Source organism: Nannobrachium achirus (genome assembly GCF_963921795.1).
Source record: "Nannobrachium achirus genome assembly, chromosome: 23".
Classification (NCBI taxonomy): Eukaryota; Metazoa; Chordata; class Actinopteri; order Myctophiformes; family Myctophidae; genus Nannobrachium; species Nannobrachium achirus.
In genome coordinates, this window is record NC_137830.1 from 1,261,418 (window position 1) to 1,281,053 (window position 19,636).

At 40.2% G+C, this 19,636-nt stretch overlaps 1 protein-coding gene across 1 annotated transcript in view; it reads right to left on the bottom strand.

The window, feature by feature from the left end:
- Positions 1-19,636, bottom strand: part of LOC308308482 (protein NLRC3-like) — a gene marked incomplete at both ends in the record, with an annotated part of 110,341 nt that overhangs the window by 58,172 nt on the left and 32,533 nt on the right. The window contains 2 exons of the mRNA XM_080753897.1: positions 28-1,575; positions 2,035-2,135. Of these exons, the coding sequence (XP_080610023.1) occupies positions 28-1,575; positions 2,035-2,135 (1,649 nt within the window). The remainder of the gene's footprint in view (positions 1-27; positions 1,576-2,034; positions 2,136-19,636) is intronic.

The window sequence follows — 19,636 nt, forward strand, 5'->3', positions numbered from 1 at the left end:
TGTTGATCATTCTCTCAGGAGAGTGATCTTCAGTGGTCATCCTCTTCAGGTTGTTGACGACTCTTTGGATGAGCCATGGACTTGTCTCTGTCTGACCCAAAAGGCCTCCTATCAGACTCTGGTTGGACTCCAGTAAGAGGCCATGAAGGAAGCGGACAAAGAGGTCCAGGTGGCCATTTTTACTGTTCTGGGATTTTTTCATGACTCTGTACAGGAAGTCTTCCAGGGTCAGTGACGGTCCTCCTCCTCTCAGGAATGTCTTCAGTACCTTCATGTTCTTCTGTGTGAAACAGTGGAACAGGAAGACTGCAGCCATAAACTCCTGGATGCTCAGATGAACAAAGCTGTAGACCTTTCTCTCAGATTGAACAGTGTCTTCTTTGAAGATCTCTGTGCACACTCCTGAGTACAACGAGGCTTCTCTCACATCAAGGCCACACTCTTCCAGGTCTTCTTGGTAGAACATGACACTGCCTTTTTCCAGATGTTCAAAAGCCAGCCTGCCCAGTTTCAGAAGAACCTCCCTGTCCTTCTCCATGAGCTGCTGTTGATTCACATCAGGACTGTGTTCATACTTCTTCCACTTCCTCTTTGTCTGGACCGACAGGAAGTGGCTGTACATCTGAGTCTGGGTCGTGGGCAGCTGTTCAGTCTCGTCTGTCTTCAACATCTCCTCCAGAACGGTAGCGGTGATCGAACAGAAGACCGGGATGTGACACATGATGTTGAGGCTCCTTGATGTCTTCATGTGTGAGATGATTTTGCTTGCCAGCTTCTCATCCCTGAATCTCTTCCTGAAGAACTCCTCCTTCTGGGGGTCTGTGAACCCTCGTATTTCTGTCTCCAAGTCAACACAATCAGGAGGGATCTGATTGGCTGCTGCAGGTCTGGTAGTTATCCAGAGGAGGGCTGAGGGGAGCAGATTCCCCTCAATGAGGTTTGTCAACAGCAAGTCCACTGATGATGTCACTGTGACATCAGAAACAATGTCATTCTCTTGGAAGACATGAGAACCAATGCGAATGTTCTCGAATTTCAGCGGAAACCTGCTTTCATCCAGACCATCAAAGATGAAGCCAACCTTCCAGACAGCGAGCTGCTCTGCTGTGACCTTCTTTAATTCTGGGTGGAAACGATGGATCAGTGAGAGAAGACTGTGCTGCTCATCTCTGACCAAGTTCAGCTCCCGGAATGAGAAGGGAACCAGGAGAATGACATCTTGATTTTCCAAACCCTTTGCCCAGTCCAGAGTGAACTTACGCACAGAGAAGGTTTTTCCAATTCCAGCGATGCCCTTGGTCAGAACTCTTCTGATGGGTTTGTCTCTGCCAAGGAGGAGGGGCTTAAAGATGTCACAGCATTTGATTGGTTGGTCATGGAGGGTCCTCTTCTTGGAAGCTTTCTCAAGCTGCCAGACCTCATGTTGGGTATTAACCCCTTCACTCTCTCCCGCTGAGATGTAGAGCTCTGTGTAGATGCTGCTGAGGGAGGACACTTCAGTGACGTATGTCACACGATCAAGACGGTTCAAACCGACCTTATAAACCTTTAGAAACTCCTGTGGACTGACACCTGCTATGAGAAGACAATGAAGACATTTTAAACATTCAGTTGAATTTATAACTTTACATCATCACATTTGTGTATGCATATTATTAATTTAACCACTTAAACCTTCTGTATTCAGGGGAAAATATTGACATCAAATAGCAGATCTACAAGCGTACAAGCTGATGTGTAAGCTTGTAGATCTGCTATTTTTAGTGAAAATATATTATGTTAAATACACTAGTATAGAGCCCTGAGGGTCTCCACTAAACAACATAAGGGGTTTAAGTGGTTAATAAAACTAAGAAAAACAGGTAAAAGAAACAACATCGGATCACTGGTTTTCATACAGAGTTGATACATGTTTAGCATCATTATTTAAACATGGATACTGATGACACATTGTGGAAATTTAGTCTGACAATGTCTTCTGTCATTTCAAACATATCAGTTATAACTGTGTTAATTAATTGTGTCCGGTCTTACTTTGTCCACTGCTGGTGTGACAGGGTGTCTTCAGTCCAGGTGTGGTTCTGGATCTCTTGGACGCCTGCTCTGTCACAACACGACCACTCTTCTTCCTCTCTCTGTGGAGACATTAAGACATTATGTTACTATATAATAGTATTTAATATGTACATACAATATAATATGACATATAACATAATTGAAATGTTCTCTGAATTGTGTTGATGTACAATAATAATCTCCACTCTGTCATAGAACTATTGTATATTCATAACTCTTTCATTCATAAATTGTAAAGATATAATTTGTGTACGTGTTGTTATCATTTGTGGCATTGTTTTTTTTAAACATGTTTATAAATAAATAGAAGATTGATCGGCAGTACTTCTGTTCAGGGGTTTTTAAGGGTCTCCCTGTCAAATGACTTCATATTTCCTCTCCTCAATTAAAAAGTTCCTGTTTTCATCATTGGTTCTGTTTATTTGTACAACCAAAGTCAAACTAGTTAATATATATATATTTGTATTATGTCTCTGTGGATTCATTCTTGTTGTCTTTCCAGTTCACAGAGTTCAGTGATCTTACGTTGTGTTTGAAGGTCCAGGTTCATTACTGACGTTCATAGGTAAACCCATAGACTGATCACTCTTCATAGACACACAGCTGGGTGTTGGAGACTCTGCTCTGTGGTGAAAACTTCTGGAATCACACAAATGTTTATGACATTATCATTTGAGTTGAAATACATGCTGCTCAGACAATACTAATTTACAGTGTACATATAATAGAATATTTTCTGCAACCATGGTTGCAGAAGAGGGTTTTTAGTCCCCTCCAAAGTAGACCAATCACAGCTCATGCTTTTCTAGCCCCATTTAGAACCTCACCCGTCGCTGTATACTGTTCACAGTACTGCTCACAGACTGTGGTTTACCTAACCTAAATAAAACATCAACCACGGCGTTGGGAAAACTGTATCTGCTACAATGGGGAAGATGCAGTACTTGCACCTGCCGCCGGGGGCTTTTCTGAATTTAATGAGACTAAATAAGCCATTTAAACCGTTTTCCCGACGCCGTGGTTGATGTTTTATTTACCGAGGTTAGGTAAACCACAGTCTGTGAGCTCGGAACTACCTTTACTTTTTGGATAAAATGTCGTTTTGAGTGTTTTCCAACTCGTTGCAGCAGTCGCAGCGATCGCTACGCCACCTTTCTAGGACCTCATCTCAGAGCACAACAGTATGCAGCGACGGGTGAGGTTCTATATGGGGCTAATGCTTTTCCTGCATAGACCACTTGACTGTGAACGTCCCACTGTGCTAACTGTAGCCCTTATAGTTTCTTCTCCCTCCTGGCCCCCAACCTGTGGAATAAACTCCCTGTTGCACTCAGAACTGCAGACTAACTCCCTAGCTTCCACCGTGGTTGAGTACTCCACCTAAGACTCCACCTTTGCCCACAGACCCTATTCACACCGCAGCCATTTTGGATCACATGACCACATGGGGTGACAGCCTATACCATTGTATACAACGGAGCGATGGTCCCAAAATATGAGTTCTGTTCAACCAATTTCTTTTGACCAAATTGACAAATGGGCAGATGACAACATCAACATCCCCAAAAGGATTAAATAGAAGGGCTACAGTAACTGGATTGATTACATCCACGGTAACAACATTCAAGGTAAGCAGAGATGGGAAGTAACATTTTTCAGTACTTTGTACTTTACTGAGTATTTATTTTTCTGAGTACTTTTTACTTTTATCTGTTACATTTTAACACAAGTATCTGTACTTTTACTCCGCTACATTTTCAAAACAGGCTCGCTACTTTGGTTCTATGTTAATGTTGTGCCGATGCGTGGCAAATCAAACAAAATGATTAGAGCGCTCGATTAACATGCATAGAGGCTGCAGTGACACTCTTGCTGCTGGCCAGGGTGAGAGTCACACTGTGTCAAGTAGGGCAGCACCGGTCTATTTACTTCCTGTAACTAGACTAACACATAAAACTAATCATATACATGATAGCCTAACACCTTATGCTCTTATTTTGAAATCCACAGTTTTCAGAGGAAGTCTGGTTCTAGCATCATAATGCTGTAAACCATTCATCTCGTCACAGCTTTCAAACATGTAAACACAATTCACGTGGATTATAACTACTAACTCTAGGGATTATAAACACAAGACTTTGGCCATGCTGCTCCTGTAATGCACACACGTTGGAAATGCATTCTTTTTTTAACCTCCGAAGCTTAGGTGAGTCAGTGGCAGTGTTTTTATCTCATGCTGGTTAAAGTGTAGCCCTGAAACGGGCTAGATAAAAGGTCCGGGTACTAACGTATAATTTGTTTTTCTCTTCAAAATAAAACTCGGAAAAGGCCAAATTCCCATGTTTTACTTTTAAACCTAAAATGAAAAACAGAAAACAGGACCATAGACCGTTTTTCTAAATGTCTGTAAACATTGGAAATCGGGTGGAACAAAGTTGAAAAACGCTCTGTTTTCCTTTAAAGGAGTAGTTCACCCCCAAAATGACTTTTTTTCTATTGATTACTCATGCCATGGAGACAAGAGTTCAATAATATTTTTTGTTTTTTGTCGCATTCCTAAGACAAAAATTTGATAACAATAAATTTACCCCCATTCGTTCCGGATGGTGACGGGTCACCATCCGGAATCAATGGGGGTAAATTTACTATTTACAAATTGTTGTCTTAGGAATGTGACAAAAACCAAAAAGTATTATTGAACTCTACTCTCCATGGCATGAGTAATCAATAGAAAAAAAGTCATTTTGGGGGTGAACTACTCCTTTAATGCCATTTGTGTTTTCTTAATTTCCCTTCAAAAACAGAAAACAGAAAACAGAACACTGACCCCGTGTTCCGTTGTTATATTATCCATCTGCACTCAAAGTCAAGTGCAACAGACGGCTTGTTCCAAGTTCGCTTTGATTCACCGTCAATGTCAATTAAACCAACCAAAAGGACGTGGCGGAGGACCTTCAAAATAAAAGTCAAGGGGGCGCCAGCTGAGCTACCACTCCAAGCGCCAACGACCTTTGCTGCGTGTCTCTCCCCATTTTCTGTCAGTCTACTGTCCTCAGTCAAGCAAGAAATAAAGCCATAAAAGCCCCAAAATAAAAAATAAGAATTAATAAGGCTCACGTGTTTGAGGATTTTACTGTCAGAAATACTTTGCCAATTGGTTGCCTGCAGCTTCAGATGAAGCAAAAGTTAGGCCATAGTTTGTGTGATATATAGTGATATTATTTTAAGAGCCATATTAATTAATAATTAGGTGGGGAATGGTATAGGCTTAACCTATTGCATTATGCCAGTGGTTCTCAACCTGTGGGTCGGGACCCAGGGGGGTCCCCAAATTATTTTGGGGGGTCCCCAGATGATGTGCAACATTGTTTTCTCTCTCAACAGTAAACAACAAATATACAAAATGTAATGCCTCGACGCTTAGTGCTTTTCAGGGTGGGGGGTCCCCAGTTAAAATATGATTATTTTGGGGGTCGCGGCCTGAAAAAGTTGAGAACCACTGCATCATGCAATATAGTCCTACCTTCGCACAGGACGGTATTAATTTGCAAGTGTGATTCGAGTTGCGGTTGGTTGTTTATGTTGAACAAAATGTGGCCAAAATATTTTCCCAAATATGGATATGACTGACATAGACTCCATATATCAAGGATCTCCATATATGGGCAGGTCAGCTATAAACATTGAGGCATTTGTAAATTAATTCTGTCTTGGCCATATATGGGCATTAACAAATATGGGTCAACAATGTTATGTCACAACAGGTCAGCTATAGACATTGAGGCGTCAAGCTGCCTTATTCACACACACACACACACACACACACACACACACACACACACACACACACACACACACACACACACACACACACACACACACACTGCCTTATTCACACACACACACACACACACACACACACACACACACACACACACACACACACACACACACACACACACACGTCCAGGGGGAAAATCGCTTTAGCGTGATTAAAATTGCAACCGTATGGAGCATTTACTATCAAACCCGTCAGAACCTTGACCTTCAGTGAGTAAATAGTAGGTAGGTAACGCCTCAATGTCTATATCCGACCTGTTGTGACATCACATTGTTGACTCAATGATCAAGGCAGCTAACGCCTCAATGTCTATATAGCTGACCTGTTGTGACATCACATTGTTGACCCATATTTGGCAATGTCCATATATGGACGCTCCATATATGGCCAAAACAGAATTGGCCATATATGGCCAGCCTCAATGTCTATAGCTGACCTGCCCATATGGAGATCCCTGATGTCATCAATATATAAGCCCATAGCTTGGCCCATATGGACATGTCAGTCATATCCATATTCGGGAAAATATTTTGTCCACATTTTGTCCAACTTGAACAACCAACCACAACTCGAATAACACTTGCAAATGAATTCTGTCCTGTGCAAATTCCATCCTGTGCGAGCTCACCCTTTAGGGCCAGGGCGCTTTTCGCCCTTAGGGCGTCTTACTGTATATAGCCTATATATAAACATGCCAAAGATGACCTTTAAGGTGGGTTATGGGGGCCTTTGCTGCTGACTTTTACTAGATGTCCCAAAAAGGAGAGCAATTAAAAGGGGAGTGGTAAGCCTATATAATGCAGGGGTTCTCAGTCAACCTTTTCAGGCCACAACCCCCAAAATAATCATATTTTAACTGGGGACCCCCCCACCCTGACGAGCACTAAGAGTTGAAGTATTACATTTTGTTTAACATGGCTCTATTGTGAAAATAGCAGATCTACATGCTCAGTGAGCATGTAAATCAGCTATATTCACAATTTCAAATTGTCTAATATTTGACAGTTTTGCCAATGTTTAATTTGTCATTTTAGAGGTATTAGAAAGTCCGTAAAATTGTCACTTTAAAAACCCGCTTTACACTTAAACTTTATGTTGGTTTGTTGAGAGAGAAAAACAATGTTGCACATTAGGTTAATCATCTGGGAACCCCCCAAAATAATTTGGGGACCCCTCTGGGGGTCCCGACCCACAGGTGGAGAACCACTGGCATAATGCAATAGGTTAAGCCTACAATTCCCAACCTAATTATTAATTAATATGGCTCTTAAAATAATATAACTATATAACTATAATAATATAACTATATATTATTATACACAAACTATGGCCTAATTTTGCTTCATCTGAAGCTGCAGGCAACCAATTAATTGGCAAAGTATTTCTGACAGTAAAATCCTCAAACACGTGAGCCTTATTAATTATTATTTTTTATTTTGGGGCTTTTATGGCTTTATTTATTGCTTGACTAAGGACAGTAGACTGACAGAAAATGGCACACAGCAAAGGTCGTTGGCGCCTGGACTGGTAGCTCAGCTGGCGACCCCTTGACTTTTATTTTGAAGGTCCTCCGCCACGTCCTTTTGGTTGGTTTCATTGACAATGACGGTGAATCAAAGCGAACTTGGAACAAGCCGTCTGTTGCACTTGACTTTGAGTGCAGATGGATAATATAACAACGGAACACGGGGTCAGTGTTCTGTTTTCTGTTTTCTGTTTTTGAAGGGAAATTAAGAAAACTCAAATGGCATTAAAGGAAAACAGAGCGTTTTTCAACTTTGTTCCACCCGATTTCCAATGTTTACAGACATTTAGAAAAATAGTCTATGGTCCTGTTTTCTGTTTTTCATTTTAGGTTTAAAAGTAAAACATGGGAATTTGGCCTTTTCCGAGTTTTATTTTGAAGAGAAAAACAAATTATATGTTAGTACCCGGACCATAAAAGTAGTGCTTCTGTCAAGTTCTGTGTGGAAAAAGTGAAATGGTCTGCAGACTGCACAACTGTAGCTTCGGTCATCGTTGCCTCGCAAAAGCCTTTAGCGTGTGTGTGTGTGTGTGTGTGTGTGTGTGTGTGTGTGTGTGTGTGTGTGTGTGTGTGTGTGTGTGTGTGTGTGTGTGCACGTGCACGTGCGTTCCCTCATGCGCGTGCATGCATGCGTGTGTTTGAATTGATTGAATACTTTATTAGCAGTTTGCATAGCAAAAGCACTACAGTATATAGCTTGTTTACATTTGGGTCCTCTGACAGACATGCAAAACATCTTACAGTATAACAGTCAGATATCTGTCTGCCTGTGGATGTGAGATGTATTAAAATTATAATTGAACAATGAAAACGACATTCTTATTAAGAAACCTTATCTGTATTTTAACATCAGTCAATGTGTAGGCCTACTTGGTGGTCAATTGGCACTTGGCAAACTACAATGATTACAACTAATATATTGGAAATTACTAAATACATATAATAATATCCTAGTATGAATTTATGTAGATATGGGCGCATTGGGCGTATATTTTTATTTAGGACTATTAAAAAAAAAAAAAAAATCGCCACTGGGGGGGCCCTTGGGTTTTTAAAACCCAAAAACCCTATCAAATTACGCTTGTGCTGGTACTCAGTCTAAAAAACACTGCTGCATTTAGATTTCACATCATAGTAGGAAACCAACGTGTGTTTGGTGGGGATCTTTTAATTAAGTGTGCCTGCCATGCAACGCAATGGCAAAACACTTATTGTAATCCGCCATACTTAAATAATTAGTTAGTTAGTTTCGCCACAAATTTCTGCACATAATAACTGCCGTACAATTTACGCCACCCACGCAATATATACATCAAAACGTGCGGCTCGGCCGGGAATAGGTTGCTCTTACTTTTCTTTCCGATCCGCGTTACCATGGCGACGTAATTAGCAAAAAACGACGCCCAAAAACCCCCATTGACTTTGAATGGGGGACTCCGAAAAAAACCCAGAAACTTTGGCGCCACATAACTCTGCCATACTTTTGCCTAGCAACGTGATTTAAACTTTAAAATGCACACACAACTTTGGTCTTTTTCCGGCCAATAGGGATGAGCTGTAATTGATTAAGCCCCGCCCCCTCTGTAACAGGAAGTCCCCTTCGCCAAACAGGAAGTGCCTCTACATCTCATGAACCGTTTGTCGTACAGATGCGTGGATGGTTTCATATGACTTGATTAAGAGTCCTTGACCTCAATTGGGGCCTATTTCGCCAAACAGGAAGTGCCCCTCACCAAACAGGAAGTGACCCATTACCTCGTGAACCGTTTGTCGTACAGACGCGTGGTTGGCGTCAAATGACTTGATTAAGAGTCCTTGACCTCAATTGGGGCCTATTTCGCCAAACAGGAAGTGCCCCTCACCAAACAGGAAGTGACCCATTACCTCGTGAACCGTTTGTCGTACAGACGCGTGGTTGGCGTCAAATGACTTGATTAAGAGTCCTTAACCTTAATTGGGGCCTATTTCGCCAAACAGGAAGTGCCCCTCACCAAACAGGAAGTGACCCTTGATCTCGTGAACCGTTTGTCGTACAGACGCGCGGGTTGCGTCAAATGACAAGATTAAGAGTCCTTAACCTTAATTGGGGCCTATTTCGCCAAACAGGAAGTGCCCCTCACCAAACAGGAAGTGACCCTTGATCTCGTGAACCGTTTGTCGTACAGACGCGCGGGTTGCGTCAAATGACAAGATTAAGAGTCGTTAACCTTAATTGGGGCCTATTTCACCAAACAGGAAGTGCCCCTCACCAAACAGGAAGTGACCCTTGATCTTGTGAACCGTTTGTCGTACAGACGCGCGGGTTGCGTCAAATGACAAGATTAAAGGGATATTCCACTTTCAAAAAAACTTTTGGTCATTTTATCGTCTAATCAGGCTTTTATGAAGTCCCTCAACAGATTTTAATTTGCTTCATTCAATATTTAGATATTTGATGTAAATGTTTTCTGGCCCTCCAGGCCCAGGGCTTCTCCCCACACACACCCATTGTAACTTCAAACTTCATTTTAACCATGATAGATTCATTAAAAACACCCATTATTTTTTTCTGGTGACTCATACTACCCTCCTAATACGTGAGCAGGCCGTGTTTTTTCAATAACTTTTTTTATTTATTTTCAATAAAATATTATTGTATTTAATGTTTTCCAATTTCCCAAAGAATTATTAAAAATAAAAGAAAAAGGTTATTGAAAAAGCACGGTCTGCTCACGTATTAGGAGGGTATTATGAGTCACCAGAAAAAATTATGGGTGGTTTTAATGAATCTATCATGGTTAAAATGAAGTTTGAAGTTACAATGGGTGTGTATGTGGAGAGGTCCTGGAGGAGGAGGGCCAGATAACATTTACATCAAATATCTAAATATTGAATGAAGCAAATTAAAAACTGTTCAGGGTGTTCATAAAAGCCTGATTAGACGATAAAATGACCAAAAGTTTTTTTGAAAGTGGAATATCCCTTTAAGAGTCCTTAAACTTGATTGGGGCCTATTTCGCCAAACAGGAAGTGCCCCTCACCAAACAGGAAGTGACCCTTTATCTCGTGAACCGTTTGTCGTGCAGACGCGTGGGTGGTGTGAAATGACTTGATTAAGAGTCCTTAACCTTAATTGGGGCCTATTTCGCCAAACAGGAAGTGCCCCTCACCAAACAGGAAGTGACCCTTGATCTCGTGAACCGTTTGTCGTACATACGCGTGGGTGGCGTCAAATGACTTGATTAAGAGTCCTTAACCTTAATTGGGGCCTATTTCGCCAAACAGGAAGTGCCCCTCACCAAACAGGAAGTGACCCTTTATCTCGTGAACCGTTTGTCATACAGACGCGTGGGTGGAGCCATATGACTTGATTAAGAGTCCTTAACCTTAATTGTGGCCTATTTCGCCAAACAGGAACTGCCCCTCTCCAAACAGGAAGTGACCGTTTATCTCGTGAACCGTTTGTCGTACAGACATGTGGGTGGTGTCATATGAAGAACCATAATGTTAAAGTTTATGCAAAAAATGCTAATGTTAAAAAATGTAACGCTAATGCTAACACCAACCGCTACACAAGGTTGCACAGACTTGGCGAGCTGCAGGCACACTTAAAATTTCTTAGAAATTGTCTTTTCTAGTATATATATATATATATATGTTCCGACAAAATTTCGGCACGTAATAAGTGCCGCACGATTTACGCCACCGCCGCAATATATACATCAAAACGTGCGGCTCGGCCAGGAATGGGGTGCTATTACTTTTCTAAGAGAAAAGTTGTATCGTTTAATTGATATTAATTTATTAGTGAATTAATTTTACCCATTGACTTATAATGGGAATCGCAAAAACTCACATTCAATATTTTTTTTCTCGCAAACCATAGGGGCTACAGTTTCAAAACTTGGAGAGGAGATTTATAATGATATCAAGGATTAAATAAAAAATAATTTCGTCAGTTGGCCTCATGGTGGCGCTATAACAGTCCACTTTACCTTTCGGCCTGTAACTCTTGAACCGTGGGTCGGAAAATTAAAATTCCTTTTTCCCTGGATTCCTTGGGTCATGACGCATCTCCTCATATAGGCCACGCCCATTTGCGTCAGGATAGATTTTCCGCCATTTTGAATTTTCTTCAAAACACACTTTTTGCTCCTTTTCCTACATATTTTCTCCAAATGTCACAAAAATCGATACACACGATCTATGGACTCATGCGATAAACATATTTAAACGATATTTTGATAGTCCATACCGTTCTTCCGTAACAGGGTTCCAAAGTTAGCGGGAGGAGCCCGTTTTGTAAGAAGTAGCCATAAATCACAAACGAAACATCCAGTCAACACCAAATTTTAACCACAAGTGGGGGGCGCTATACTGAACATATACCCAAAAGCATTTCCACTTCGACCCATAGGGGGCACCACAAACGCGCAAAACGTAACCGTTTCATGCCAAAACGTGTTTTTCAGGGGGAACGACCCTCTCAAAACGAAACACTAACACCAACCGCTACACAAGGTTGCACAGACTTAGCGAGCTGCAGGCACACTTAAAATTTCTTAGAAATTTTCTTTTCTAGTATATATATATATATTAGGGGTGTGTATCCATTCCCTACAAGGCGATTCGATACGTATCCGATACATGGGCTAACGATTCGATTCGGAAACGATACGGCTTACATACAGAACGATTCGATACGATTCGATACGGTGCAATTTCGATACGATTTCGATACGATTTCGATTTTGTGGATTTTATGCGATTCGATTGGATTCGATACGATTCGATACGATTCGATGCGATACGGTGTGATCTGATACATACGTTTAATGAAACATTAATTTTCCATTCAATTAAGAAGCTATAATCTATAAAGTAGCATTGCTGACCTTCAAATAATGGATATCTCATAAAAGACCATGGAATAACAGAAAATTGTAAAGAAAGATGGATGACAAATCATAAAATAGACACAGACATGTAGATACAAAAAATAATTAATGTAAACTACAAAGCCTACTGACATGGTTTGAAAATCTGTCTCACACACCCATTTCTAAGAACTTCACTTTAGCAGTTACAGTTGGTCAGGTGGAGAAATATAAAACAAACACACAAAAGGCCTGGCCCTTCAGGCTTCAGTACAGTGCAATAATTGTACTTTGCAAAGCTGCTATAATAACACTGAAAAACTAAAATACATCCTCACCAATGCCACAGATCAGATCAATCCTCAGCAATGCCACAGATCAGATCACCAAATAAAACTAGTAAAAGAGCCTGCTGTTATTCAGTCAATAAGATCATTTCAAAGAGATCCACTTTACAACAGTAACAACAGCAGTATAAAGTAAGTGCAACATTTGAAGTTTGGCACACATCATGTCTACTTGTTATCTTATGGCTCTACTGCAGTAGTTCTAAAAAAATCAATGTCAAGGACCTCCAGTTTGACATGGATCAGGCTGTCTTAAGTTTACCCAAGGGTTCATTAGGGTCCATTTGGTTCCATTTGTACACTCCCCTGAGTTACACATACCCAAGGGTTCATTAGGGTCCATTTGGTTCCATTTGTACACTCCCCTGAGTTACACATACCCAAGGGTCCATTTGGTTCCTATCATTTCGCCGAGGACCCCCTAGAACTCCCTCAAGGACCCTTGGGGGTCCCCGGACCCCACTTTGAAAACCAATACTCTATAGTAGCCCTTTGCCATAAAAGCTGATGCTGTGATTATTACCTTTGCTGTCGACAAGCGCGGGGACTTCTGATGGTTCTAGTAGAACCGGGTTCTACTGGGAAAAGTGTTATAATCCAATCCATTACTGTCGCATTCTTATAAAATCCAAACTTGCGTTTCTCCACTGGAATAATGAATCCATAGTGATGGAACTCAACTAACACGTTGTTGGTTTGTTTACAAGTCGCTGTGTGTCGCACATGCGAGCGTCATACACGCTGCATCGGAAGTAGCAGATCTATAAGTTTACAACCCATCCACATGCAACACCCTGTGGGCTTGTAGATCTGCGGCTTTCCGCAGGACAGTGACTGCAGTACGTAGAAACACAGCTCTATTTGGAGGACAGAGCAGCAGGCAGCTTTTTCTTTTTGTTTCTTTCGTTGCACTCACTGCAGCACTGACTGTGCTAGCAGAGCGCTCACTTTTGAAGTAATGATTTGTAACAGTAAACGATGAGTAAGTAAGTTCAGAATTTCACAGCAGGTTAATTATTTAATGCTAAAATCCGATTAATCCGATTAATTACTTTAGGACCGATACATCGACCGATACGGCCGCGATTTGGACCGATCCGGGTAAACGCGCATCGATGCGGCCGTATCGCTAGTGTTGAAACCGATAATCGATTCATATCGATTTTTTCCGACACCCTTAATATATATATATAATGTTCCGACAAAATTTCGGCACGTAATAACTGCCGCACGATTTACGCCACCGCCACAATATATACATCAAAACGTGCGGCTCGGCCGGGAATGGGGTGCAATTACTTTTCTTTCCGATCCACGTTACCATTGCGACGTAATTCGCAAAAAACTACGCCAAAAAACCCCATTGACTTAGAATGGGGGAAATTTTGGCACGTAATAACTGCCGCACGATTTACGCCACCCCAGAAAAATATACATCAAAATGTGCGGCTCGGCCGAGAATGGTGTGCTATTACTTTTCGTCCCGATCCGCGTTACCATGGCAACGTAATTCGTAAAAAACTACGCGCTAAAACCCCCATGACTTTGAATGGGGGACTCTGACAAAAACCCAGAAACTTTGGCGCCACATAACTCTGCCATACTTTTGCCTAGCAACTTCATTAAGTGTGCCTGCCATGCAACGCAATGGCAAAACACTTATTGTAATCCGCCATACTTAATTAAGTGTGCCTGCTATGCAATAGCAAAACACTTATTGTAATCCGCCATACTTAATAATAATAATAATAATAATAATAATAATGATCCCACAAATTTCGGCACGTAATAAGTGCCGCACAATTTACGCCACCGCCGCAATATATACATCAAAACGTGCGGCTCGGCGGGGAATGGTGTGCTATTACTTTTCTTTCCGATCCGCGTTACCATTGCGACGTAATTCGCAAAAAACAACGCCAAAAAACCCCATTCACTTAGAATGGGGGAAATTTCGGCACGTAATAACTGCCGCACGATTTACGCCACCGCCGCAATATATACATCAAAACGTGCGGCTCGGCCAGGAATGGTGTGCTATTACTTTTCTTTCCGATCCGCGTTACCATTGCGACGTAATTCGCAAAAAACGACGCCCAAAAACCCCATTGACTTAGAATGGGGGACTCCGAAAAAAAAAACAGAAACTTTGGCGCCACATAACTCTGCCATTCTTTTGCCTAGCAACGTGATTTAAACTTTAAAATGCACACACAACTTTGGTCTTTTTCCGGCCAATAGGGATGATTGATTAAGCCCCGCCCCCTCTGTAACAGGAAGTGTCCTTCGCCAAACAGGAAGTGCCTCTATAACTCATGAACCGTTTGTCGTACAGACTCGCGGCTGGTGTCATTTTTCTCAATTTTTTTTTCTCAAATTTTTTTTTTCTCAATTTTTTTTTTCTCAAATTTTTTTTTCTCAAATTTTTTTTTTCTCAATTTTTTTTCTCACAATTTTTTTTTCTCAAAAATTTTTTTTCTCAAATTTTTTTTTTCTCAAAATTTTTTTTCTAAAAAAATTTTTTTTCTCAATTTTTTTTTTCTCAATTTTTTTTTCTCAAATTTTTTTTTCTAAAAAAAAAATTTTTCTCAATTTTTTTTTTCTCAAATTTTTTTTCTCAATTTTTTTTTCTCAAATTTTTTTTTCTCAAATTTTTTTTTCTCAATTTTTTTTTCTCAATTTTTTTTTTCTCAATTTTTTTTTCTAAAACATTTTTTTTTTCCTCAAATTTTATTTTTCTCAAATTTTTTTTTTCTCAATTTTTTTTTTCAAATTTTTTTTTCTCACAATATTTTTTTTCTCACAATTTTTTTTTTCTCAAAAATTTTTTTTTTCTCAAATTTTTTTTTCTCAATTTTTTTTTTCAGGAAGTGCCCCTCACCAAACAGGAAGTGACCCGTTTTCTCGTGAACCGTTTGTCGTACAGACATGTGGGTGGTGTCATATGAAGAACAATAATGTTAAAGTTTATGCACAAAAATGCTAATGTTAATAACGCTAATGCTAACACCAACCGCTACACAAGGTTGCACAGACTTAGCGAGCTGCAGGCACACTTAAAATTTCTTACAAATTTTCTTTTCTAGTTAATTAATTAAGTCCATAGTTTCGCCACAAATTTCTGCACGTAATAACTGCCGCACAATTTACGCCACCCACGCAATATATACATCAAAACGTGCGGCTCGGCCGGGAATAGGTTGCTATTACTTTTCTTTCCGATCCGCGTTACCATTGCGACGTAATTCGCAAAAAACGACGCCAAAAAACCCCATTGACTTAGAATGGGGGAAACTTCGGCACGTAATAACTGCCGCACGATTTACGCCACCCCCGCAATATATACATCAAAATGTGCGGCTCGGCCGGGAATGGTGTGCTATTACTTTTCTTTCCGATCCGCTTTACGATTGCGATGTAATTCGCAAAAAACAACGCCCAAAAACTCCATTGACTTTGAATGGGGGACTCCGAAAAAAACCCAGAAACTTTGGCGCCACATAACTCTGCCATACTTTTGCCTAGCAACGTCATTTAAAATGTAAAATGCTCACACAACTTTGGTCTTTTTCCGACCAATAGGGATGAGCTGTAATTGATTAAGCCTCGCCCCCTCTTTAACAGGAAGTGCCCTTCACCAAACAGGAAGTGCCTCTATAACTCATGAACCGTTTGTCGTACAGACTTGCGGCTGGTGTCATACCTTTTCTTTTTTTCTCAAATTTTTTTTTCTCAATTTATTTTTTCTCAAAAAATTTTTTTTCTCAATTTTTTTTTCTCAAATTTTTTTTTCTCAATTTTTTTTTTTTCTCAAAATTTTTTTTTCTCAAATTTTTTTTTTCTCAATTTTTTTTTCTCAAAAATTTTTTTTTCTCAAATTTTTTTTCTCAATTTTTTTTTTCTCAAATTTTTTTTCTCAAATTTTTTTTTTCTCAATTTTTTTCTCAAAATTTTTTTTTTCTCAAATTTTTTTTCTCAAAAATTTTTTTTTCTCAAATTTTTTTTTTCTCAATTTTTTTCTCTAATTTTTTTTTTTCTCAAAAATTTTTTTTCTCAATTTTTTTCTCTAATTTTTTTTTTCTCAAAAAAATTTTTTCTCAATTTTTTTTTTCTCAAAATTTTTTTTTCTCAAAATTGTTTTCTCAAAATTATTTTTTTCTCAAAAAAATTTTTTCTCACATTTTTTTTTCTCAAGATTTTTTTTTCTCACAATTTTTTTTTCAAAATTTCTTTTTCTCAAAAAAGTTTTTTTCTCAAATTTTTTTTCTCACAAAACAATTTTTTCTCAAAAAACTGTCGTTAAAGTGCGACCCGTGATAACGGCCAAAAATGCTCCAAAACGCCACTAATTAGTCGAAATGGCTGACTTCCTGTTTGGTTTCTGATTGGCTGCTGGCCTTGTGACGTGGGTAGAGCTGCGAGGGCCTGGTCATCGCTGCTTGCAGCTTTAATTCATTAATCGTCCATGACCTTAATTGGGGCCTATTTCGCCAAACAGGAAGTGCCCCTCACCAAACAGGAAGTGACCCTTGATCTCGTGAACCGTTTGTCATACAGACACGCGGGTTGCGTCAAATGAAATAACGCTAATGCTAACACCAACCGCTACAGAAGGTTGCACAGACTTAGCGAGCTGCAGGCACACTTAAAATTTCTTAGAAATTTTCTCTTCTAGTTTAAACTTTAAAATGCAGACACAACTTTGGTCTTTTTCCGGCCAATAGGGATGAGCTGTAATTGATTAAGCCCCGCCCCCTTTGTATTCCTATTGGCTGGGTTTTAAACAGCCACTACTCCAGTTCACAGCATGGTACCGTCTTGAAACTTGGTGTCTGGACTTAAACGGCCAATAGGGACTTATTACTTAAGCCCCGCCCCTCTTAAGCCCCGCCCCTATCTTCCTATTGGTTGAGCTTTAAACAGCTATATCTCCAGTTTGCAGCATGGTACCGTCTCGAAACTCGCTGTGTGTACTTACATGGCCAATAGGAATTATCTGTAATTGCTTAAGCCCCGCCCCCTCTGCCTTCCTATTGACTGGGCTTTAAACAGCCATGTCTCCACTTCCCAACACGTTACTGGTCTCAAACTCAGTGGGTGGTCCCACAGTCCCAACGGCTAACCACTAATGCTAATGCTAACAAATGCTAATGCTAACAAATGCTAATGCTAATGCTAACAAATGCTAATGTTAAAAAATGCTAATGTTAAAAAATGCTAATGATAATGCCAACAATTTCTAATGCTAACAAATGCTAACAAATGCTAATGCTAACACCAACTGCTATACAAAGTTGCACACACTTAGCGAGCTGCAGGCACACTTAAAATTTATTAGAAATTTTCTTTTCTAGTTTTCTGTTTGGATGTATGGGCTGTCAAGGCCAGGAGGTAGTTTTCTGTTTGGATGTATGGGCTGTCAAGGCCAGAAAGTAGTTTTCTGTTTGGATGTATGGGCTGTCAAGACCAGAAAGTAGTTTTCTGTGTGGATGTATGGGCTGTCAAGGCCAGAAAGTAGTTTTCTGTTTGGATGTATGGGCTGTCAAGACCAGAAAGTAGTTTTCTGTTTGGATGTATGGGCTGTCAAGACCAGAAAGTAGTTTTCTGTTTGTATGTATGGGCTGTCAAGACCAGAAAGTAGTTTTCTGTGTGGATGTATGGGCTGTCAAGACCAGAAAGTAGTTTTCTGTCTGTATGTATGGGCTGTCAAGACCAGAAAGTAGTTTTCTGTGTGGATGTATGGGCTGTCAAGACCAGAAAGTAGTTTTCTGTTTGTATGTATGGGCTGTCAAGACCAGAAAGTATTTGTTTTGCCACTCAGTAGGCGTTCCAGCATAACTCCCTGGTATGATGATGATGTCAGACTGCGTTGGGCCGGGCTCACACATTTAGGCCTGATTAAAGCTCGATGCTGGATGCATGTGCACGCACACACACTCACACTCACACACACACACACACACACACACACACACACACACACACACACACACACATACACACACACACACACACACACACACACACACACACGCACACGCACACACGCACGCGCGCACACACACACACACACACACACACACACACACACACACACACACACACACACACACACCTCCTACTGACAGATGAGCGCGCAAAGTGCACACCATTTTTTGTTTTGTTTTTTGAGGATACGGGCGGATACAGGTGTCTTTGAATGACCTGATGGCCTCAGCACATTGATTTATTACTAACAGACAGTGACTGGAGCAGCCATGTAACTGACAGGTCACAACACACACAGTCATACTCATAACCACTGCAGCACAGCATGGGCATACACACAACTTCATAAGGAAATACTATGAAGGGGCCTGTGGGCCACTGGTGGATTGCATATTGCAATTTGCAACTTGCATTCAACTACATGTGGCATAATATCACATTATTCTGTTGTGTCTTGTGTGAGATCTTTGTTTAGCATATTAAAATAATAACTCGTTTTTGGATAGGGGATACATGACTTCTGAAACCTTCTCTGTGTGATGTGGCTCCTTAGTGGTTGTGCCTGGAATCAGCCCAAGCCAGGCTTACTCATCTGAGAAGATGAATAACAGTGTGATGTTCCTGCAAGCGTATTCCAAGCTGTAAAAAAGCCTGTAATACTTCTGCCAACCCTTTGGGTTGTGTGCGTAATAAACAATATCAAAACAAAAACATGGATTCTGACAAAGTTACACCTATTAAGAGTGAGTTAAGAGCTACAATCTATTATTGTTTGTTTATAATAATAATAGTCTGGAGGGCAACACATGTATTTGTTGTATTTGTTGCATTCCTAAGAAAAAAAAATCAAACCTCGGTTCGAAGTGAAGCGGTGAATTTTTATTCTATGTGTTCTAGAGCTATGAACTCTGTGTTCTAGATCTATACATTCTATGTTCTAGATCTATACTTTCTATGTGTTTTAGTTCTATATTTCTATGAATTCTGAATGAATTAATGATTT